The sequence below is a fragment of the Tasmannia lanceolata genome, unplaced genomic scaffold (genome assembly GCF_043159265.1).
Source record: "Tasmannia lanceolata isolate RefF3 unplaced genomic scaffold, GAP_Taslan_0.1 ptg000002l, whole genome shotgun sequence".
NCBI lineage: Eukaryota > Viridiplantae > Streptophyta > Magnoliopsida > Canellales > Winteraceae > Tasmannia > Tasmannia lanceolata.
In genome coordinates this window covers 25,409,758-25,429,704 of record NW_027518679.1, presented here as the reverse complement: position 1 = coordinate 25,429,704, position 19,947 = coordinate 25,409,758, and the positions used below count along the sequence as shown (strand labels likewise).

The window sequence follows — 19,947 nt, the reverse complement described above, 5'->3', positions numbered from 1 at the left end:
AGATGTACTTTTGACCATCCATGTTGAATGATATATTGAATGGACGGTTTAGATCTATCAAAGTGGACTTGCCACGAAGTACTACAATGAGATGACGCCACTCTCTATCAATTGCAAGAATCAATGGTCAAAATGAAAATGCTGCAAAATATCTTCTATTTGAACGTGGGGTTCAGATTGTCTTTTTTCATGGGACCTTGTATTCAATCATGTATGATCTCAGAACGGCCCACAAGATCAACGGTTCTGATCACCTAGACACTCTCGCTTGTCCTGTTTTCCCGCGAGAGGAAAAAAAAAAATCTACTCATGCGAGTTTGCTTAGCATTTCTCATAAAATATCCGAATGCATTGGACAATTTCGTAATTCTATCAAAAGAATAGTGTCAGTTTCGGAAACAAACATATCAGCCTAGACTATAAAAGCTCTACCTTTCCCATTCGTTCTCTTGCAGGGAGATTGGGGTTTTTAGGGTTTTTTGTGTCTCAGGAGAGAAAAATATATAGAAAAGATCGCCATGACTGCTCAGACTCAAGAAGAGCTCCTCGCTGCTCATCTCGAACAGCAAAAGATCGATGTGAGATTTCCTCTTTCCCCATTTTTTTTCAATTTTTTTTCAATTTTTTTTCATTCACCAGTTCATAGATCGATTTCGTTAATAATCTGTTTTCTGTTCTTTAATTTGTATATGAATTTTGAGTAGTAGTAGATTGAAACTAGGGTTTTTGTGGTTATTTTCTAGGGTACGTTTGCGTTCGTTAGGGTTTCATTCTGTCATGAACTCGCACTGTTAAAATGTAAATTTCTATTGTTAATGATTTGGGGTCGAGCGTAGTCTTGTTTTAAATTGATGGTTGATGTTATTTAATGGGCCCCGTTGTTTATGTTAGATTTTCAGCTATGTTGGTCTGTTTGGTTGCATGGCATATATTCGGAGAGTAGTTTAATAAGTAGTTAACAGGGAGGAGACATGCATTGGATTTGTCTGGAGTTAATTAGTGTTTGGTTGTGCGGCGTAGACTCGGAGAATAGGGGAATAAGTACGGGGTGTCATTACCAATATAGAGAGAGAAGAGAGAGAAAGAGATAAAGCACCATTACCAAGAAATTTCAAGCAAAATTCCACCTTTTTGTGGATTTGGGCTTGGGTGTTATACGGAGGGGACGAATGCCACCTCAGCAGGCATGCATTAAATTACTCATAGACATCTTAGCTAGAATCTAGGGAGTTCAATGCTATATTAGCAACCGAACATGGAATTTTGCTGACGTGGCACCCAAATGTCAACCAAATTTCTTTTTTATTTGGGACTATTCATCTAGTGTAAATGGGCAATTGTCTGAAGGTCCAATTGAATCCTAGCCATGTTTTAATAAAAAATGGCATTATGATACCTACCATTCTCTTTTCACTTCTGTTAATACGAAGTTGAAGTGTTTGAGTCGATAGTTAATCCACTGTGCAAATGCAAAGATCTTCTATTTAGAGTTCTATGCTTCAGCTCCTGCAATTCCTTAATGATTGGGGTTGTGAAATGGCTTATTTTCTAAAATCTCTGCACTGCGAGGTCTCAACACAGCAATTTCTCTTCTTCTTGACATTATTTTATGATGGTAGTATCTATGATCTCTTAGGCTTGAAGGTCAAAATAAAAGTTTGAAGGGTTAAAATGTATGATCGTATAATATAACATATACTATCTTTTGATTATATCGATGATGTTCTTGTCAATTTGTGATTATGCATTTAATGATTTGTTTCCAATTTAGTTTCCCAAGGGATAAATTAGATAAGTTTTGGTAAGTTGGATCGTGAAATCTGAAAGGAATGGATTCTAACTCGTACCGTTGTGGAAGTTGTATCTGAAATTTGAACATTGCAATGCGTTCTATTATAGGATGAGAAGCAAGTAGAGAAAAGCAATGTGAAATCATTAAATATATGAAGGATGATGGTCTGAATTTCATTGTATGATATTGAACATTCGTTTTACATGGATTAAACACATTGCTTGAGACTTTTTGTGGCAAATGGTACTGGTCTTGATATGCAATACTTAGATGCTCATTGTGATCTATAAGTATGTTTCATCTATGGTATTAAAAAACATATGTTTCATTTATGTCTGATGACAACTAATCAACGCATGTGACTATGTGAGGCATGTGATAATGGTGGAGATGTTCATGGGTGCATGTGATTGTGTGAGGCATGCAACGTTGGTGGAGATGTTCATGGTTGCATGTGACTATGTGAGGCATGTCTTCATAATAGTGAACACGAATGGAGATGCTGCATCTGTCATGGGAATCACACAATTTATGAATCGTGCATAAATAATAGAATGTCTATTCAATGTGTTTTGGTGGCCCTTAGTAATCGTAGCACCCATGATCTAAGCTTCCCCCAAGGCTCCCCTATCACCAATCTCATGTCTAATGTTAATAGGAACATGGATTTGTTCTCTAGACACTTTATGCAGTAAATTAACACAATTTTCATTGCTAATTCTAAAGACTGTGTGGTACGGGCTGCCACCTCTGATGGTAATTTTTATCTAAAATATGCTTGGAGCTCTCTCCGCATCAAGTACCGTCGCTCTGAATGGTTATCTCTTATATGGCTCAAAGAAACTATTGCCCGCGAATCCTTTAGAGGAAGCCATTTAAGGCAGACTTATTACGAAATATCGTATTGCAAAGTGGGATTCCAATATTGGTACCTCTTGTGCTCTGTCATTCAGAACTGGAATAAGTGGACCACTTATTATTTAGATGTTGTTTCTTTGCTTGGATCTGGCGCTCAATCTTGTGGAGATTTCATTTTAGAATAAAGCCGTTTAAAACGATCATCATTGAAGGGCATTGTATCTCTCTAAATTCATGGGAAAGGGGCAAATTTTTACAACGATTCATATAATCTTTACCTCATCCGTACTTCATAATGGAATGAAAGGAACTCCTGTATTTTGAAAAGACCTCCTAAGCGCATTACTCTCCAAAGCAGTCTAAATTATTTTAAAGTTCCGTCCATCAAGAATGACATTTATTTGAATTTGGGTTGTGCCATTAATGGCATCGAAAAGGATACCAGCTATTGCAGTTGGATCAAGCCACATGTCAATACTACTGAGCTGAAATCTGATGCTTCTTTAGAACACAATGTTGGGCATAAGCTATTCATGTGTGCCTTCTCTGCGCCTCCAAGTTGAATATTGCTGTGATCTGGGTTGAATCTGGGGACTGATTTGCTATCAATGTCACTAATGTCAAATATACTTTCCGTTGGAAGGCCCTTAGCATTGTAGCTGATATTTAGAAGCTCGTGGATAGTTTTATACTTTTATTATTCTACTCCCAATCCCTTCATCTTCTATCCCATCTGATTTGGTTAGGATTATTTCCAATATTGTAATGGAGGGGTTTATACAAGATTGTAATTCTTCATCTTTCTTTAATATACATGGTCGGGTCTTGCCTAACCCTGGCTTACCTGCCAAAAATAGGTGGTCCTTAAAAACCTGTGGAGAGAAAGGACCCAATTGACAGAAAGGACCCAATTGACCGACCTGAGAAGTTTTTCTTGCAAGAAAAACACCACACAAGAGCCTTTGAGAATATTCTCCATCCAATGTTCTTTTTTTGGAGTCTATATTAAGCGGAAACAAAAGGTACGTATCAAACGAACTAGGAATTGAAGAATGGTGATAAAGAATTTATAGATCCCAACAAGTGATTATGAACCACAAAACGGGACCAACAAGGTTCAGGCTTCGGGTGCTTTCATTTTCTCTTTTCAAATCATATTTGCTAACAATAATTTATGTTTCTTTCGGATAATGTACTATTGTTTCATTGACTTTTTTACCTAAACTTGGGGGCTTTCTATGAGATGGAGAACTGAGGCCATATGTGACAAAAGGTAAAATTCTTTGGAGGATCACTCCATGGGTGGTTGTGTGGGGTCTATCGGAGTTATGGGTTGAAGGTGATTAAGGGCTATGGAAACTTGATCTTCCCTGGAAATTGTCTGCTATTACTTTAGAAATCTGAGATATGAATAGAGAGTTGCTTGACTGTCTACTATTATTGTACAAGTACGAGAAATGAATAGAGTTGGCCCCTTCTTGACTCAAATCTTTCAAAATGTGAATGAAATGGCAAATTCCTTCGCTATAGGGCTGGACAGAGAGGGACTCTTTGTATTGAGAACATGATCCCGCTAGGCTAGATTGTCTGCTATTAATAAATTTTCTTCTTCTCCACCCGTCCCTAAAGAGAATGTACCATTATTGGAGGTACCATAGAATAGATCTGTATTTGAGTTGATGAAATGCATCCCTTGAGGATTCCATTTGGTTCACTGAAATAGCAAAGGGAATCAGGAGTTGAAGACTACTAGCAACTTTAGTACTGAGAAGATGCTTATTTGATTTGAATCTTGACCTTGTGCATGTTGTTCCTTAGTGGGCTTTGTGGGTGGTAATCGATTGCAGACTTTTTTTTTCGTTTGTGATGATAGGGTGGTGTATCTAGGCATTCTCCAAAGTTTAGCATCCTTCACCTCTTCTATGGAGCAGATCTTTTAATCGTTTTTGTACTCAATGCCTTTATCTTTTTTCTCTTGACATAGCTCATCATCTCTAAAAAGTGGAAAACATAAAATAAATGAAGTGTGATTCTCTTTTTGTTTGGTGAAATGGCATGGGTTTAGTTTCTCTTCCACAGTCCATGAGTGAAGATGGTAATTATTTTGGTAGTGGTGTCGGGGGTAGGTGTGGTTTGCATTGTTCGATGTCCTCTCAGTTTTGGTAGCAAGCGGTTCTTAGATTTGATTAGAGCAAGAACAGGTTGGAGTCTACCTCGATGACTAGATGGTATTTTCAATGAGATTTCTTTTTGTCAAGTGGATTTGGTATTTGTTATTCATGACCCTCCCCTATCTATTTTGTTTGGCTTTGTGCCTATGGAGATGTGAGTGGCTATGATTTTCAGTTGCACAGGTTTGCATTAGTTCAAGTCCTGTCAGGTTTGGTAGTAAGGCTTTCTTAGTTGTTATAGATGAAATAAAAGAAGGTTGCTGTCTGCCTTAATGATGAGGCTAATGTAATTCAGTGCATACCACATTTCACACGTAATTCATATAAACATTTATATACGATACTTACACAATTAGTTGTAAATTTCGTTTCGGTCGCCATTTCGTTTTGGGGACTGGAATGAAACATTTATGTCATTTTGTTCCGATTTCGGTTGAAACTTTTTGTTCTGCTACGACGAAGGAATTTTTTTTAATACTTAAAAATATGAACAAAATCCAAAAAATCAGAAATTGTTAGAAAAAATATAAGAAACAATTAAATGAACCAAATATATAAAAGATCCAACACTTAAGGAAAATCATTATCATCTGAAATGCTTGTGTTGACCAGTGCCTGACAAGATGAAAAAATTTTAGAGACCAAATTACGAGATTTTTTTACCTGACTTTTGGAATTTAATAATGTTTGAATATGAGAGTTTTTACATGGTGGCCGACCGTCCACCAACAAGGGTAGAGAGAAAAACTCTCCCCATTGATTTTTGATCCAGGTCAAACCCCCTTTTTTGACTTTCCCCTTGATAAAAAATCAAGGGGGTTGATATTTTCTCTCATATAATTTCTCTGAATATGATAGAATTTATGAATTTTTAAAATTGAAAAAATACCATATCATTTGGAAGTTAAGATTTTGACCAGGCCAGATTTTTTCGAATTTTGAGCTGACTTTTTATCCTTTCAGAATTGGGTCTTGAAACTATTTTTAATGAGTCCAAATGGGGGTATTCACTTAGGGCCCATTTGGATGCAGAGAAGGTTTTGATTTGGATTTCTCACATTTGCAGCCCTTTTCGCATTGTAATTTGGATCTGATCAAATTCTTGAATTTCCAATTCAGCAACTGACTGAAAAAAAATCAGACTTCCAAATAAGCTGTGCAAATAAGAAATTGGAAATCCACAGATCTGGCAGTTTCCTTCACCCTCTTTGCTCCTCAACCTCTCCCCTCCAATAGGAAGTACCCCCTTCCCTCTCTCTCCCTCTCAACATGAGCTGCCGGATCTATTCATTTTGTATTCAAAACTCAATCCCTAATCCAAATACAATAAAATACATGTAAATGCTATGAAGAGGAGAGAATAAGATAAAGAGAACCAAGAAGAAACCAGGAGAGTAGAAGAAAAAACAACTAAATTTCCAAATTTCGGACGAAATCCGGAATTTTGGCCATTTCGGACGAAATTTCGGATTTTGGAAAATTTCGTCCTAAATTTCCGAAATCCAAAACGAAACGGTATTTATACCCATTTTGTTCCGGTTTTTTGTCAGAACCGAAAAGTTTCTCCCATTTCGGGCGAAAGGAAACGAGTTTTACAACAATGCTTACACCACATTTTACATTCAATTGATATAAATATAATTATGTAATACATATTGATATAGTATATTCTTACGATTTTGGTTTCAATGTGTTTCGGTTTCAATATCATTTCGGTTGGGCTGGAAACAGAAACATTTCATGCCTATTTTGGGTGTTTGGGGGGGGGGGGCAAAATAGGGAAAAGGTATTTCCACCCCTTACATTAGCAAAATAGGGAAAAGGTATTTCCACCCCTTACATTAGCCATTCCACCTCGTTTTTGTTCCCTTTCTCTATACAAATGGCTTACGTGGTGCAGTCTACCCCCCTCTCCACCCTCATGCCATCGCAGTCTCGCATGTCTCAATAACACCTCGTCTTTCTCAATCGTCGGACAAGATATGTTTCTCAACCAAACAACACAAAATTTCCAAGAAAATACAAGATGTCATCCAAACATTGTAAAATTGAATCCTTAACAAATACATGATGGTAGCCAAACAACATAAAGCCTATTTCAAGATGTTTTTGTTCCCTTTCTCTATACAACTGGCTTACCCCTTCTCCACTCTCATGCCAACGCAGTCTCGCATGTCTCAATAACACCTCGTCTTTCTCAATCGTCGGACAAGATATGTTTCTCAACCAAACAACACAAAATTTCCCAGAAAATACAAGATGGCATCCAAACAATATAAAATTGAATCCTTAATAAATACATGATGGTAGCCAAACAACATAAAGCCTATTTCAAGATGAGTTTTTATATGATGAAAGGCCTTACAGTCCATTATTTTTCAAAAAGTACCGTACGGTTCACACTTCACACTATAGGATGATCCAAACCGTCCATTAGATGGGCCACAACCTAAATAGGTTGTGCCCGAAAAATCATTTCCGTAGGTTGATCCTAACCATCAGATCTATAGAGGAGGGCACAACCTATTTAGGTTGTTTCCCATCTTATGGACGGTTTGGATCATCCTATGGTGTGGGCCGTATGGTACTTTTTGAAAAATAATGGACTATAAGGCCTTTCATCCTATAAAAACTCAAGATAAAGAGTTTTCTTTTTTATTGTTGGAACCTTTCATTGAATTTGAAGCTTTTTTGCGAAAGCAAAATTAGCACCCCCTTAGAGATAATATTGTTCTCAAGAATTTATCGTTTGGAAATTTGTCACAATCTTTCTTTTTCCTCGTGATATCATGGGGAAACTCTCATTGAATAAAACAAATGTGAAAATTTTAGATAAATTAATACATTAAACTTTAAATAATTAAAATGGAAATCTTATCAAAATATCACGATGTTATCTTAAAAATACTGAGAAAATCTCATTTTCTTTGGGAAATATTAGAGAGGTCTTATTAAAATAAAATAAAATTAGGGAGGTCTTATTTTTTGAAGATAACACACAACTACTGGAGATTTTCAAAATTCTGGGGATTTTTGTTATCTTGCTCAGAGTGAACTGTGTACTCTTCTTGCTCCTCTATGGAGAAGAATGCAGATATATATTATATCGATGCAATTTGGATGCATCATGTACCAAGATAAAGAAAGTAGATTGACTTGAGTTTTGGCTAATGTTCTCTTTGGAATATTATGCTTTATGCTCTTCGATGCCAGTTGTCAGTGCCTACTTTCTCTAGACCACCCGATTCACCTGCTATGTTGAGTCCGTTATCTTTCATGTCTTACAGTGGCTCATTCTTAGACGTCCAAGGACCTGAGTTTTACTGTGGGTGTTAAAAATAGCAAATTCTTTTGTTTTATTTCCTTTTTCTTGTGGAATCTAGCCATATGGCACCATGTTTAGGCAGTTTTCTTTATTTCTGGATTTCTTAAAGCTATTTAATTGAATGGGGAAGTAATAATTTGAACAAACCCTTATTTGCAGCCTGATGAGCCTGTGCTTGAAGACGAAGACGACGACGACGACGAAGACGATGACGATGACAAAGATGAGGATGATGCCGAAGGTAATCCCTCCACAATTCACACATGCATCTCAATATGGTTGCCGTAATGCTCCGTTGCCAAACCCACATGTAATTCCAGACAAATAATTGCCAGCATGGGGTTTGTCTTGCACATTCTTACTTTTACCTACATGTTTATGTCCATCCACTTGGCCTTTGCATTATTTGTACCAGTTGTGATAATTTGTCAAATTTGATTCTTTCTATTTATCTAAATAACTCCTATAATATTGTATAGTAAAATGAAGCACTTCCAATTGGGTCATTAGCTACACTTTTCGTATGGGATCAATAGAATTTTTGAAGATGGATACTTTGGGAACTAAATGATTCTCCTTCGATTTAGCTGTACATATAATCTGCCAAATAAACACTCTCTGACTTTCTATTTTAATGTTTGCAGGAGCACAAGAAGGTGATGAAAGCAGGTCAAAGCAGAGCAGAAGCGAGAAAAAGAGTCGCAAGGCGATGCTGAAGCTTGGAATGAAACCTATTCCTGGTGTCAGCCGTGTTACTGTGAAGAAGAGCAAGAATGTCAGTTTTCTCGTCTCTCTCTTCCTATCCTATGTCACAATTATCCCTGATTTTCTCAAAATATAGCTATTTTTTCTCAATATTTTGATTAACCGACAAACTCCCAAAATAATCCCTAGAATTTAAAAAAATAGCAATATTTTCATTTATCGAGATAGTATCACGTTATTTTTACGACAATTTTTATTTTATATTTTTCTTAATTTATATATTTTTAAATAATTTTATTTTATCGTTTTTCTGATTATAAACCCAAAAAATAAAAAAAATTAATGTATCCTGAGATTTTTCCTTTTCGAGATATTCCCAATTATGATATTTGTGGCAGTTCCCTTCCACTATTCCTTCTGAAATTCGGCACTGAAATGTTATATCTTATTGAACATTTGTTGCTGCTTTTGTTTCAGATACTATTTGTAATCTCGAAACCAGATGTTTTCAAAAGCCCAACATCAGACACATACGTAATTTTTGGAGAGGCCAAGATTGAAGACTTGAGCTCACAATTGCAGACCCAGGCCGCAGAGCAGTTCAAGGCCCCCGATCTCAGTCATGTGATCTCTAAGCCTCAATCGTCGGCCATGGCCCAAGATGATGAGGATGTTGATGAGACGGGTGTTGAGCCGAAAGACATTGAATTGGTAATGACACAGGCTGGGGTTTCCAGGTCTAAGGCTGTTAACGCGCTGAAGGCTGCAGATGGTGACATTGTGTCTGCCATCATGGAACTTACAAACTAGAAAGCCCATTGAAATAGGTATTTCATCTTACCATTACTGAGTGGTTTTCGTTGCGTCTTTCTTTTATGCGATCGAAGCTTGTGTTCCATTTGTCTCTCATTTTGTTTTAATGCTGTATGAATGTTCTTATAATGGGATTTGTTGAAATCGTCTGTGAGGGATTTGATTAACAACAAGCATTAAGTCAGGTCTTGTTTTTGTCTCGTTATTTGTGGTTCCATTTGTGTCATACTATGGTTTTGATGCATAGATACTTGGTTTGATCTGATCTGGTTGTGAGTCTTACCTAAACATAAGTAGATCTATGTCTGCCAAGTGCATTTTTTATATTATCCATGGATTTCTAACCTAGGTAACTCCCAGAAAACTCGTCGCCCTGATTGCATAATCGTTGAGATGACTGGTTATTTGCATGGTTGGGCTTAGCTCCATTAGTGGAAGTAGAGTTTTACTGCTACATGATTTAGGATGAAATTTACTTCCATTTGAACTGATGTGGTACCATCTTTTTTGGCCCATTAGAGAACTAGCTGTTCCATGTTTTGCACAAATTGGTCCCTCCAAAAAAGCTGCATTTTTTGTGGTGGGGGGTCAGCTACTGTTTGAACCCATGATTAAATCTTGTGATTCGATTGTCTGTGTTTGGTGCCAGAAGCTTTGCTCTGGCCATTTATTTCTGTTGGTGTTTCCCTCACTTCTTTTTCGAGAAAGGGTAACTTTATTAGTTAAGAAGATACATTCAAGCTGATGTAGGGGACAAGTTGACCCCCCAAGATGAAATAAGCTCAAGAGCCTTTCAAGCAATGAATATTCCACGCTAAAACACTGCCAAAGCTACTGGGCTGTGTCATGGGTTTGCTCCCCAGTGACGCGAGTTCGAATCCCTCCGGACTTACCCGGCCGATGCGCGTGGTTTACAGGTAATTGCGTGCAGCCGTAGGGAATAGTCCCGCCCTTAAAATTGGCGTGGGGATACCCTATGTCATCAAAAAGAAAAAGCTACTGGGCAGAATGTCTCCCTCATGAGAAAAGCGTGGGAGTTGGTGTTTCCCTCACAACTTATGAAAAGTTTGGTCTTTGCTGTCTAGCGGGCTTGTTTTATCTTGAAAGCGGGAGCTGCTCTCTGTTTATGGAGAATTTATATGCATTTGAAGTGCCGTTATCGAAATAATGAGTGTGGATATCATTTCTCTAATTTAGTTGTTATGAATTGTGGGCTTCTTAAACAAAATGGAAGCCACTAAGCCATTGTTATGAAAACTGATGGTTTGCCTCTTAAAATTCCAAGGAATTTGAAGTTTCTTATAGAGAAATGATATCAGGACAACCATTCTTTAATAATTGCACAAATGTAGCGTGTGTTTTCCTTTTTAATTAGTCTGTAAGAGCTTTTTGGGAACTGTAATAACCCTCGACAGCTCTTTAACTAGTAAACGACAAGATGGGTTAGTGCAATTACAAAAAAACATGGTTTTGCTGATATCATCTCCCTTCTTCTATTCTAATCAATTTTTTATTAATTTAAGTCTTGATTAATTGGATCTATTCCAACTTTCCAAGCTATAATTTGGAAACTCGTTTTGACTTTTCATTTCTCACACCTTTTGTCCTTCTCACTATCTCGTACTAAATTTGTTCTAGGTTAATCGGCTGTTTGGATCTAGGCTAAACTTGTTTCTTAGAAAATAATTTTCCTAGAAGATTAGTTTACAGGCAATTTGGCTAACTCAATCCCATGGAGAAGTTTTTCCAGAATTTAATTTTTTTCTAGGAAAATATCAATCGGATCAACCTTGGGATTTTTGTCAAGTAAATATGATAATTGATTCACATTTTGCCCTTGGGGCTAGGGGTGTCTAGTAGGGGTGGCAACGGGGCGGGTAGGGGCCGGATGTTGGGGTCCCCTTCCCCTTCCCCTCTGCGGGGAATTTTCCCCCTCCCCTTCCCCTTCCCCTCTGCGGGGATGGTGGGGAATCCCCCTCCCTTCCCCGCGGGGAATATCTAATCCCCTTCCCCTTCCCCTTCCCCTTCCCCTCCCCGCATCCTTCGGGGACAAAGTCCCCGCCCCGCCCCCTCTTTGGAACCCAACCAAACCAGCAAGCAGAGCTTCTTTCTTCTACGTCCATTACAGACAATATTGTGATGAATGCTATGATTCTATTCATGTGATCAACAAACAGATGGACAAAATCAGAAATGCATGGATGAGACATAAATAACAACAGGACCTCATCTTTCAGCAATTTTCTGCATAAATTATGGAATGATAAATAGAAAATGAGCACCAGGATTACCTTCATTAACAGGCAGCCAATGTGCAAAAAGTAACTATTTCAGTAGTCACAATGAACTTTAAAAGTCCATAAGTGGGCGCTCACACACGCAAAATAATGTTCATTAGTTCATTCTGTATAGCATGTTAACCCCCAGATGAGCATGAGAAATGAGAATGGAGAAGAGAACAAAATCAACAAATGACTTATTTCTTTAACTGCAATTCAGTCTAGTGCCGTCATGAAACAAATTTCTAGTAGCTAAATTTTTCTTGTTGAAAATTAAAACCTGCAATCCAACCCTAAAATTCTGTTGGCACTACGATTTTTTGATAATTGCATACACTCAGCGTCTCAGGCTCTCAGCTTGTCTTTATTATTTCAACATCTGTGAAAAGGTTATTATAGTTCCCAAAATGCTCTCAGAAGCTAATTAAAAGGAAAAGACAAGCTAAGTTTATGTTTGGGGGAATCTTGTAGCCGATCCACAGAGTTTCTAGTAGTTTTCCTTAAAAAAAACACTTAAAATTTTACCAAAAAATGGCATTGATTAGCGGGGCGTAGCGGGGCGGGGCGGGGCGGGGACAACTCCATCCCCTTCCCCTCCCCGCACCGGGGAATTTTTATATTCCCCTTCCCCTTTCAAATCGGGGAATCCCCTCCCCAAACGGGGCGGGGCGGGGCGGATCCCCGCTTTTTCGGGTGAAATTGCCAGCCCTAGTGTCTAGTCCTTATCAGTCTAATCTCCTTGTTAAGACCTATCTTATCTGCTCACACCCTGTTTGTTTTGGATTTTGAGAACCGATTTGAGTCCAAAACTGATTATTGGATTTGGTTTTTGAATACAATAATCAGTTTTGGACTCAATAGATTATTCTCAAAATCCAAAACAAATAGGGTCTTAGGCTCGAGAGGGAAGAAGGAAGAAATACAAGATAGGGAGAAATTATAGGGTGTAAGGCCTTACAACAAGGCCTTTGTACGGTGAAAGTACCACCCTTGACATTTGATCCAACAGCAGCTCTTAACATCCAACGATACTCATCCGATCTAATTGTTGTGACCAAATCTTGTCCATTAACATTTAGATCATATTTTTGTCTTCATCAATCCAAGCTGCCTATAGGCCCCACCACATCAAATCAGGTGTCACCTATCATGACAAGTGATCAAAGAAAATACCCTGTGATTCCAATGTGGGCCATCATCAAGAAAATTGAGTAGTGGGTGGCCCCACAAATCAAATCATGAAATGTGTCCCACGATTCCCACCCACCACGGCAACTCAATAGAGCACGATAGGAAATTTTTAGGTGATTACTTATCAATAAAAATAGGGTTTACATGGCAAAAAATTCTTAAGGTAAAAGGATTGTACGCTCGAGTGCCCAATCACATATGAGCCCACTTTGTTAGGATGATCCAAAGCATTCATTTGAAAGGCCCTATCATAGATAGGGTGTGTACCAAAAATCAGCTTCATAGGATCATCCTAACCCATCCCATTGTGGAGGGCAAAATGGACAGACCACAAATCTGCCCATTTTTGCCCTCCACTCCTAACCCATCCCATTGTGGAGGGCAAAATGGACAGACCACAAATCTGCCCATTTTTGCCCTCCACTTTTGGAGGGGTTAGGATGATTCAATGGGGCTGATTTTTGGTACACACCCTATCTATGATAGGGCCTTGCAAATGAATGCTCTGGATCACCACAAAAAATGTAGGACCCATGTGATTGGGGCACTCGAGCTTACCATAAGCTTGTTACGCTCGAGCGTACAATCTTTTCCTTAAATTATATTTTTATAGGGAAATTTTTTATTTCCATGATTTAGAGTGAAATGATATGATATTGGTTAATTCAGAGGGATGTGATCAAGGTCCCTCTTAAATAAAAATTGAATAGGGTCGGTTCCAGAGTAATCTTCATCAATGTAAACAAAGTAGGAAATTTTAGAAATAAGTTTTGTTTCCAAACTTCTCCACAAAATTCTTACAAGGTAATTTCTAATTTTCTATCATAAACCAGGTGAGAATACCCTCATCCGATTGCTTAGCAAACCATCAAATCATAAGAGGGAGATTTTATATGATGTGTGAGCGTGAAGTCCAGTATTTTTCAAAAAAGTACTGTGGGACCCAGTTCATGGGATGATCCAAACCATTCATTTGTTGACCCACAATGTATATAGGCTGTCTCCTGTAAATCATTTCCATAAGATGATCCTAAGCCTCCTATCTATAGAAATCTACATAAAATGTAACTGGTAACCTAGAGCCGATGAAAGGAAGGAAGATGGAGGAAAAGGAAGATAAGAGCTCTGTGTGATGGAGGTTTGAGAGGCTTGTTTAGGAGTACAGATTACGCTAATGGGTTTATGGATCTTAGCATTAGGAAGGCTAAATAGGTTTAGGACTAGCTAATAATGTTTCTAAGGCTTAAGTAGTGGGGATTCGGCATAATTAATCTAGTGGATTATCACAAAAAAATAAGCATGGTTTCTCTCTAATTTTTCAAAGCTGTCCCAATCAAAATTTTCAAGCTCTTAATAAAGAGAGGAGGTGGAAATAAGAAAGGTTTCTCTCTAATTTTTCAAGCTGTCCCAATCAAAATTTTCAAGCTCTTAATAGAGAGAAAAGGTGGAAATAAGCAAGGTTTCTCTCTAATTTTTCAAGCTGTCCTAATCAAACTTTTTCAAGCTCTTAATAATTGAAGGTGGGATTTTTTTGGGTAACTTGGTCCATGGTTCGATATCATAAAATGAGTGGCAACAAATGTGAGCAAGTATTTTATCTTTCTTTTATTCCTGTCTGTGGTGAAGATATTTCTGCATTTCCCCATCATCCATCAAGAGCACAAATAGTGTATACATTAAACTGTGGTAGATGGGCAATGCTCACAAAGTCAAATAGTCTGATGGAACTCATAACTCAGCCATTTCATTTTCCAACAAGAAAAGGAAAAAGAGAACCCAAATGCACATTATATGAGAAATCACAAATGGGTAAAAGATAATTTGATCAACCCTTCAAAAATCAAGTTCTTAATTATCTCTCAGAAATGGAAAGAGAAATTTCAATGTGAAGTTCCAACTTTAAATAGATTGTAGCTGTGTCAATTAGATATATTGTGTGGTATAAATGTTTAATTCTACAGGACTGTTTATCTCTTTGTATAAATGTTAAATGCTACATAGCAACTGTGGTTCTCTAAGTATAAATGTCACCCACAATCTGTAAGGGTCAGTTTGGATACCTCCCATTTTGTATTTGGATTTGGAATTGCATTTTGAGTACAAATTGAATAGATCCGGCAGCTCATGTAGAGGGAAACAGAGAAGGAGGGGGTACTTTCTAGTGTAGGGGAGAGGTTGAGGAGCAAAGGGGGTTAAGGAAACTGCCAGATCTGTGGAATTCCAATTTCTTATTTCCACAGCATATTTAGAAATCTGATTTTTTTCACTGTCAGCTGCTGAATTAGAAATCCAAGAATTTTATCCGATCCAAATTACAATGCAAAAAAGGGCTGCAAACATGAGAAATCCAAATCAAAATCTTCTCGGCATCCAAACGGGCCCTAAGAGTCCATGCAAAATTCAAAATCCCTCGGACTAAACCCACCTTAGTGCAAAGGGAAAGACAAAGAATGGCAAGGTCAAAGATTGCACCAAAGCTACACTAACCATAAAAGTATGCACACCACATTTAGTCCTAACCACCACAATACACACCCACAGGAAATTATCAACAGATATATGAGGGGAAGTCATGGGTCACAAAGGGATCGATTGGAAATGATAACGGATTTGATGTTATCACGAGGATTTTTTCCCCCCCCATAAAACTTGGATGTTTAATGGTATTTTCGCACCAGGTTGGGGTGTATGGAAGGATGGATAAAGGGACCTTGAAAAATCCAATGTGGAATGGGCTAAACCACAGAGGGAAAAGTGACAAGCTTCTTTTTTGGAAGACTGGTTTAGATAGACAGAATTCTGATGTATTAGGATAAAAAATCAAAGATAACACCCTCCCAAATTAAACAATATCACCAGAAGTTATAACCATAACAACCATTGACCTTCAAATAATAGAAAATAATAAATAATGCACCGTGATCTACATATACAACTTTAACTCCTATTGATAGTATTCACACATTACCGGTAGGAGGTAGCTCATTCTGAAATGAGAGCCTGCTCAAGAGGCCTCCTCGACTTTAGTGAATAATAGTTCCCTCTAAAGCAACCCCCTGCTTGAATATTCAGATCTCATACAAGCACAAAAAAGAGAGAGTAAACATAGCTAATAACATGGGGTAATACAGCATTCGAAAAGCATATGAACTCTGGAAGCAACATCAAAATCAACAACCAAAACATTCAACATGGGGACATTATATATGAACCCTATACTGTTTTATATACTACAGAATAAGAACGATTAATATATATTTTTTCTTTTATCATGGCAGAGACGACAAAGAAAAACAGAACATATTATCCTATACATAAAGTGAAGGATACGTGCAAAGGCTTCTGATTACCTTTAAAGAGGGGTTGCAGTCCTTGCAGATGCCAATGTCTTAAAACCACTTTCACTCCAAGAAATTATGAAAGCATTGAATTGGAGATTGAGTAGTGAACTATGACTGGAACGCACAAATCCAACAAGGCTAAAGACATTATCTTAATAATCAAAAGGCCACCCAGAATAACCCATCTCGTGATTGTGATTATCATCACGGACAGTTGTTGAACTGCTCCCGCCTGACTCACTACGGTAAGAAGAGTTTGAGTTTGAGTTTGAGTTTGAGTTTGAGGAACGAAAAGGCCATAAGAAGGATAATGGGTTACGCCTCCCTGCATTGTCTCTGCTGCTACCACTGGAACTTTGATTACTTGGTCTAGAACGAGCACTACTAGAACTTTGTGTTGGCAATTCAAGGCGACAAACAGGGCAAGAATTGTGCTGAACCAACCATGGGACAATACAATCAGAGTGATATATATGGTTACACGGCATTTCTCGTGCTTCGGTCCCCAACTCAAATCTTTCTTTACAAACAGGGCAATGTGAGTCAGTGCGCAAATGCCTCTGAGTAATCTTAATCGTGGGCATTGCATCGATTGAAGACCTAGAAGCTGGAGGCGGCCCGCGCTGATCATTCCTTGTAAGCTGTTCGATCAGTTCATCTAATCCCGGGCCCATGAAGTAATCGCTGATGTTGGCCCGTCTGAGTCCGACACCTGGCCCACCATTGAAAAGGACTTCTATGTTACCGTTTTCAGACATACGAACGGGCATTTGTCCATGGAAAATCAACCAAGGTCCAGAACCAAATCCAGTCTCGCGATTTCTACCAGTCATTCGCTGCCTCATCAAAGCTGAGAAAGCTTCCATTATTCCGAATCTTTGATCTCGATCATCGCCAGAGTCCAACCCTAAGAAATCCGTCGGTAGAATGCCTTCCATGTCATTGAGTTCTTGGACAAAGCCCCCATCACAGTTTGGACAAACTGTGTCTCGCCCTCGGGGGTGAATTGCTTGCTGGCATCTGTAACACCAATGCGTATTTCTGCCACTTGCCATGGTTTTTATTCCCCCCCCTCCTAATGATCTCTTCAAAAGAACTAAGAGAACCACAGCAAAAGTGCGATCAAAACCCGAATCTCGTGCCCTCTATCCCCTTTCTTGCCGCCGACAGAGAACTCAGCTCAACAGCTAACAGTAAAGATGCCAAATAAATATGAATATGCACAAATGAGAGCGAAGGAAGCACACATTTCATCATATCAACACAAGTCCCAATTATATAACAGAGATTATATCTAACCAAACATGTAGGAGGCTTCTAGACCAGAAGATATAAACACAAACGCCAATATAGTAGCTACTATTGAATGAAAACAACCTCAAAATCTCAATTCAAGTAGCAAATCAAGAAGTTCCGAATTCATTAGGCCGCTAAGGCATTGTTTGGATTGCAGGAATTTTCTGGAAAAGTTTAGAAAGGGAAAATATTTAAAAAAGTACCTACTTTATCTACACATGAAAAAGGATAACTGAACCAATCCTACTCAATCTTTACTTGAAGCTCCAGTTTATGATGATATCCCTCTAAATTAACCACAATTACATTATTTCTCTCTAAATTGTGAAAAAAAAAAAAAAAAAAATTCCTTGAGAAATTTTTTTCCTTTAGAAATGTTTTTCTTGCAATCCAAATGGGGCCTAAGGATACAGAAAAAGAAAAAGAAAGCTCAAAAAATAAAAAAATCAAATATTGAAGAAAATAAATAAGAAAAGCAAAACAATTGTACAGCATGTAGATAAAATCTAGATTCTAAGACAAATTTGCTAGGAACTAAGCAATTTCAAATGCTATATACAAAAACCAAGAAAAAAAGGAAGAGAAACAAATCATGAAATCATGCAAAGGAAAATAGAAAAAAAAAAAAAAAAAAACCCTAAAATTTCCACAGGGCAAGAAATACAATTCTTAATTCCAAGAAAAGGAAAATAGAAAAAATAAAAACCCTAAGGCCCTGTTTGGATTGCAAGAAATTTCAAGAAAAGTTTGGAAAGGAAAATATTTTTTCTTAAATTTCCTACTTATTATACATACATAAAAAAAAAAAAAAAAACTTGAACCAACCATATTGAATTTTTATTTAGAGAAACCTCCAATTTATGATGATATCACTCTAAATTAACCATAATCATATCATTTTCCTCAAAATTGAGGAAACAAAAAATGTTCCCAAGAAATTTTTTTCCACCAGAAATGTTTTTCTTTCAATCCAAACAGGGCAAGAAACTAGAAAAATCTAGAAAAAAATGAAAATGAAGAAATCATGCAGGAAAAAAAAAAAAAAAACTAAAATTATAGAGGGCAAGGAATACAAAATATGCAATTTCAATCTTCAAACATGCAAAATTCCCACCCAAATTTCCAACATATAACAATAAAAAATCCATAGAGAAGAACAAATGAAACACTAGAAAAGTGGGTAGAATTTATGAGAACAAAAAACCAGGAAATGAAAATCGAGGAAAATAAAATCTTAGACGCACCTTGAGAAAAGGGGACAAAAAGAACAGAAGATTCTGGAGGCGAGAAGAAACACCAGCTAGGGAAAACAAATAGCTTAGATTTTCCGACACGGTGAGGCCCACTTACACTACGCGGGGTGCGTAGTGCGCATAGTCCTCATTCTTGTAATTATTGAGCATCATTGGGAGTTGGTCAAGTGAAGGGGAGCAACTCGGGCCGGGTTGGGTTGAGGCCATGGTTTTAAATTTCGAAATTTCGGATTTCGGTGGGGACCGTAACCGAAATTTTCTGAAATTTCATTTTTCGCCATTTACCAAATTTCGGACCGAAATTTCGCTTAAATGCCATTATTTATTTTAAAAAAAAAGTGTTACAAAATTTCGGAATTTCGGTCTGGAATTTTGAACCAAATTTCGGACCAAAATTTCGGTTTTAAGTGGGGTCCGAAACGGTTACCGAAACCAAAATTTTAAACCATGGTTGACGCTAACCAACCCAACTTGACGTTGCATTACTTCAACCCTAACCGGACCCATTCCGAACCTAGGGTTTGAAGAGGATCAACCCTAACCTAACCCGCCTTTAAATCAACCAACCCTAACCTAACCCATATAACCCGATTTTCTAAATCGGGTGGGGTCGGGTTGAGTTTGGATTTTATTTTATTTTGAAATGGTAAGAGATGTATCGCAGGTCCGATCCCAGCTTACCTGCAAAAGAAAGATATCTATTAACAAAGGGCATAAAACTCCCAAGACTGAGCTAGTCAAGGGAGAGGACCACCATGAAAAAGATAATACAATGAAAAAATTAAAAAAATGAAGAGATTTGGGTTGGTTCGGAGTCGGACCAGGTTCAGGTCTTAATAAAATCACAATAAAATTAGGGGGACAAGGTTGGATTTGGGTCTTGTTGGATTGCCAAAGGCCACAATCCTAACCCAACCCGACCC

At 37.8% G+C, this 19,947-nt stretch overlaps 2 protein-coding genes across 2 annotated transcripts; one reads left to right on the top strand and one right to left on the bottom strand.

Moving 5' to 3' along the window:
• Positions 1-420: 420 nt before the first annotated feature.
• LOC143845969 (nascent polypeptide-associated complex subunit alpha-like protein) lies at positions 421-9,869 on the top strand. The gene is made up of 4 exons (XM_077354404.1): positions 421-578; positions 8,306-8,387; positions 8,791-8,921; positions 9,329-9,869. Exons 1-4 carry the CDS (start codon positions 519-521, stop codon positions 9,659-9,661), a joined length of 606 nt encoding a protein of 201 aa, XP_077210519.1. The 5' UTR covers positions 421-518; the 3' UTR covers positions 9,662-9,869.
• Positions 9,870-16,282: 6,413 nt separating this feature from the next.
• LOC143845882 (putative E3 ubiquitin-protein ligase RHC1A) lies at positions 16,283-19,171 on the bottom strand. Its single transcript, XM_077354317.1, has 2 exons — positions 19,016-19,171; positions 16,283-17,662 (listed from the first exon to the last, which is right to left on the bottom strand). Exon 2 carries the CDS (start codon positions 17,528-17,530, stop codon positions 16,628-16,630), a length of 903 nt encoding a protein of 300 aa, XP_077210432.1. The 5' UTR covers positions 17,531-17,662; positions 19,016-19,171; the 3' UTR covers positions 16,283-16,627.
• Between the last annotated feature and the right edge of the window lie 776 nt (positions 19,172-19,947).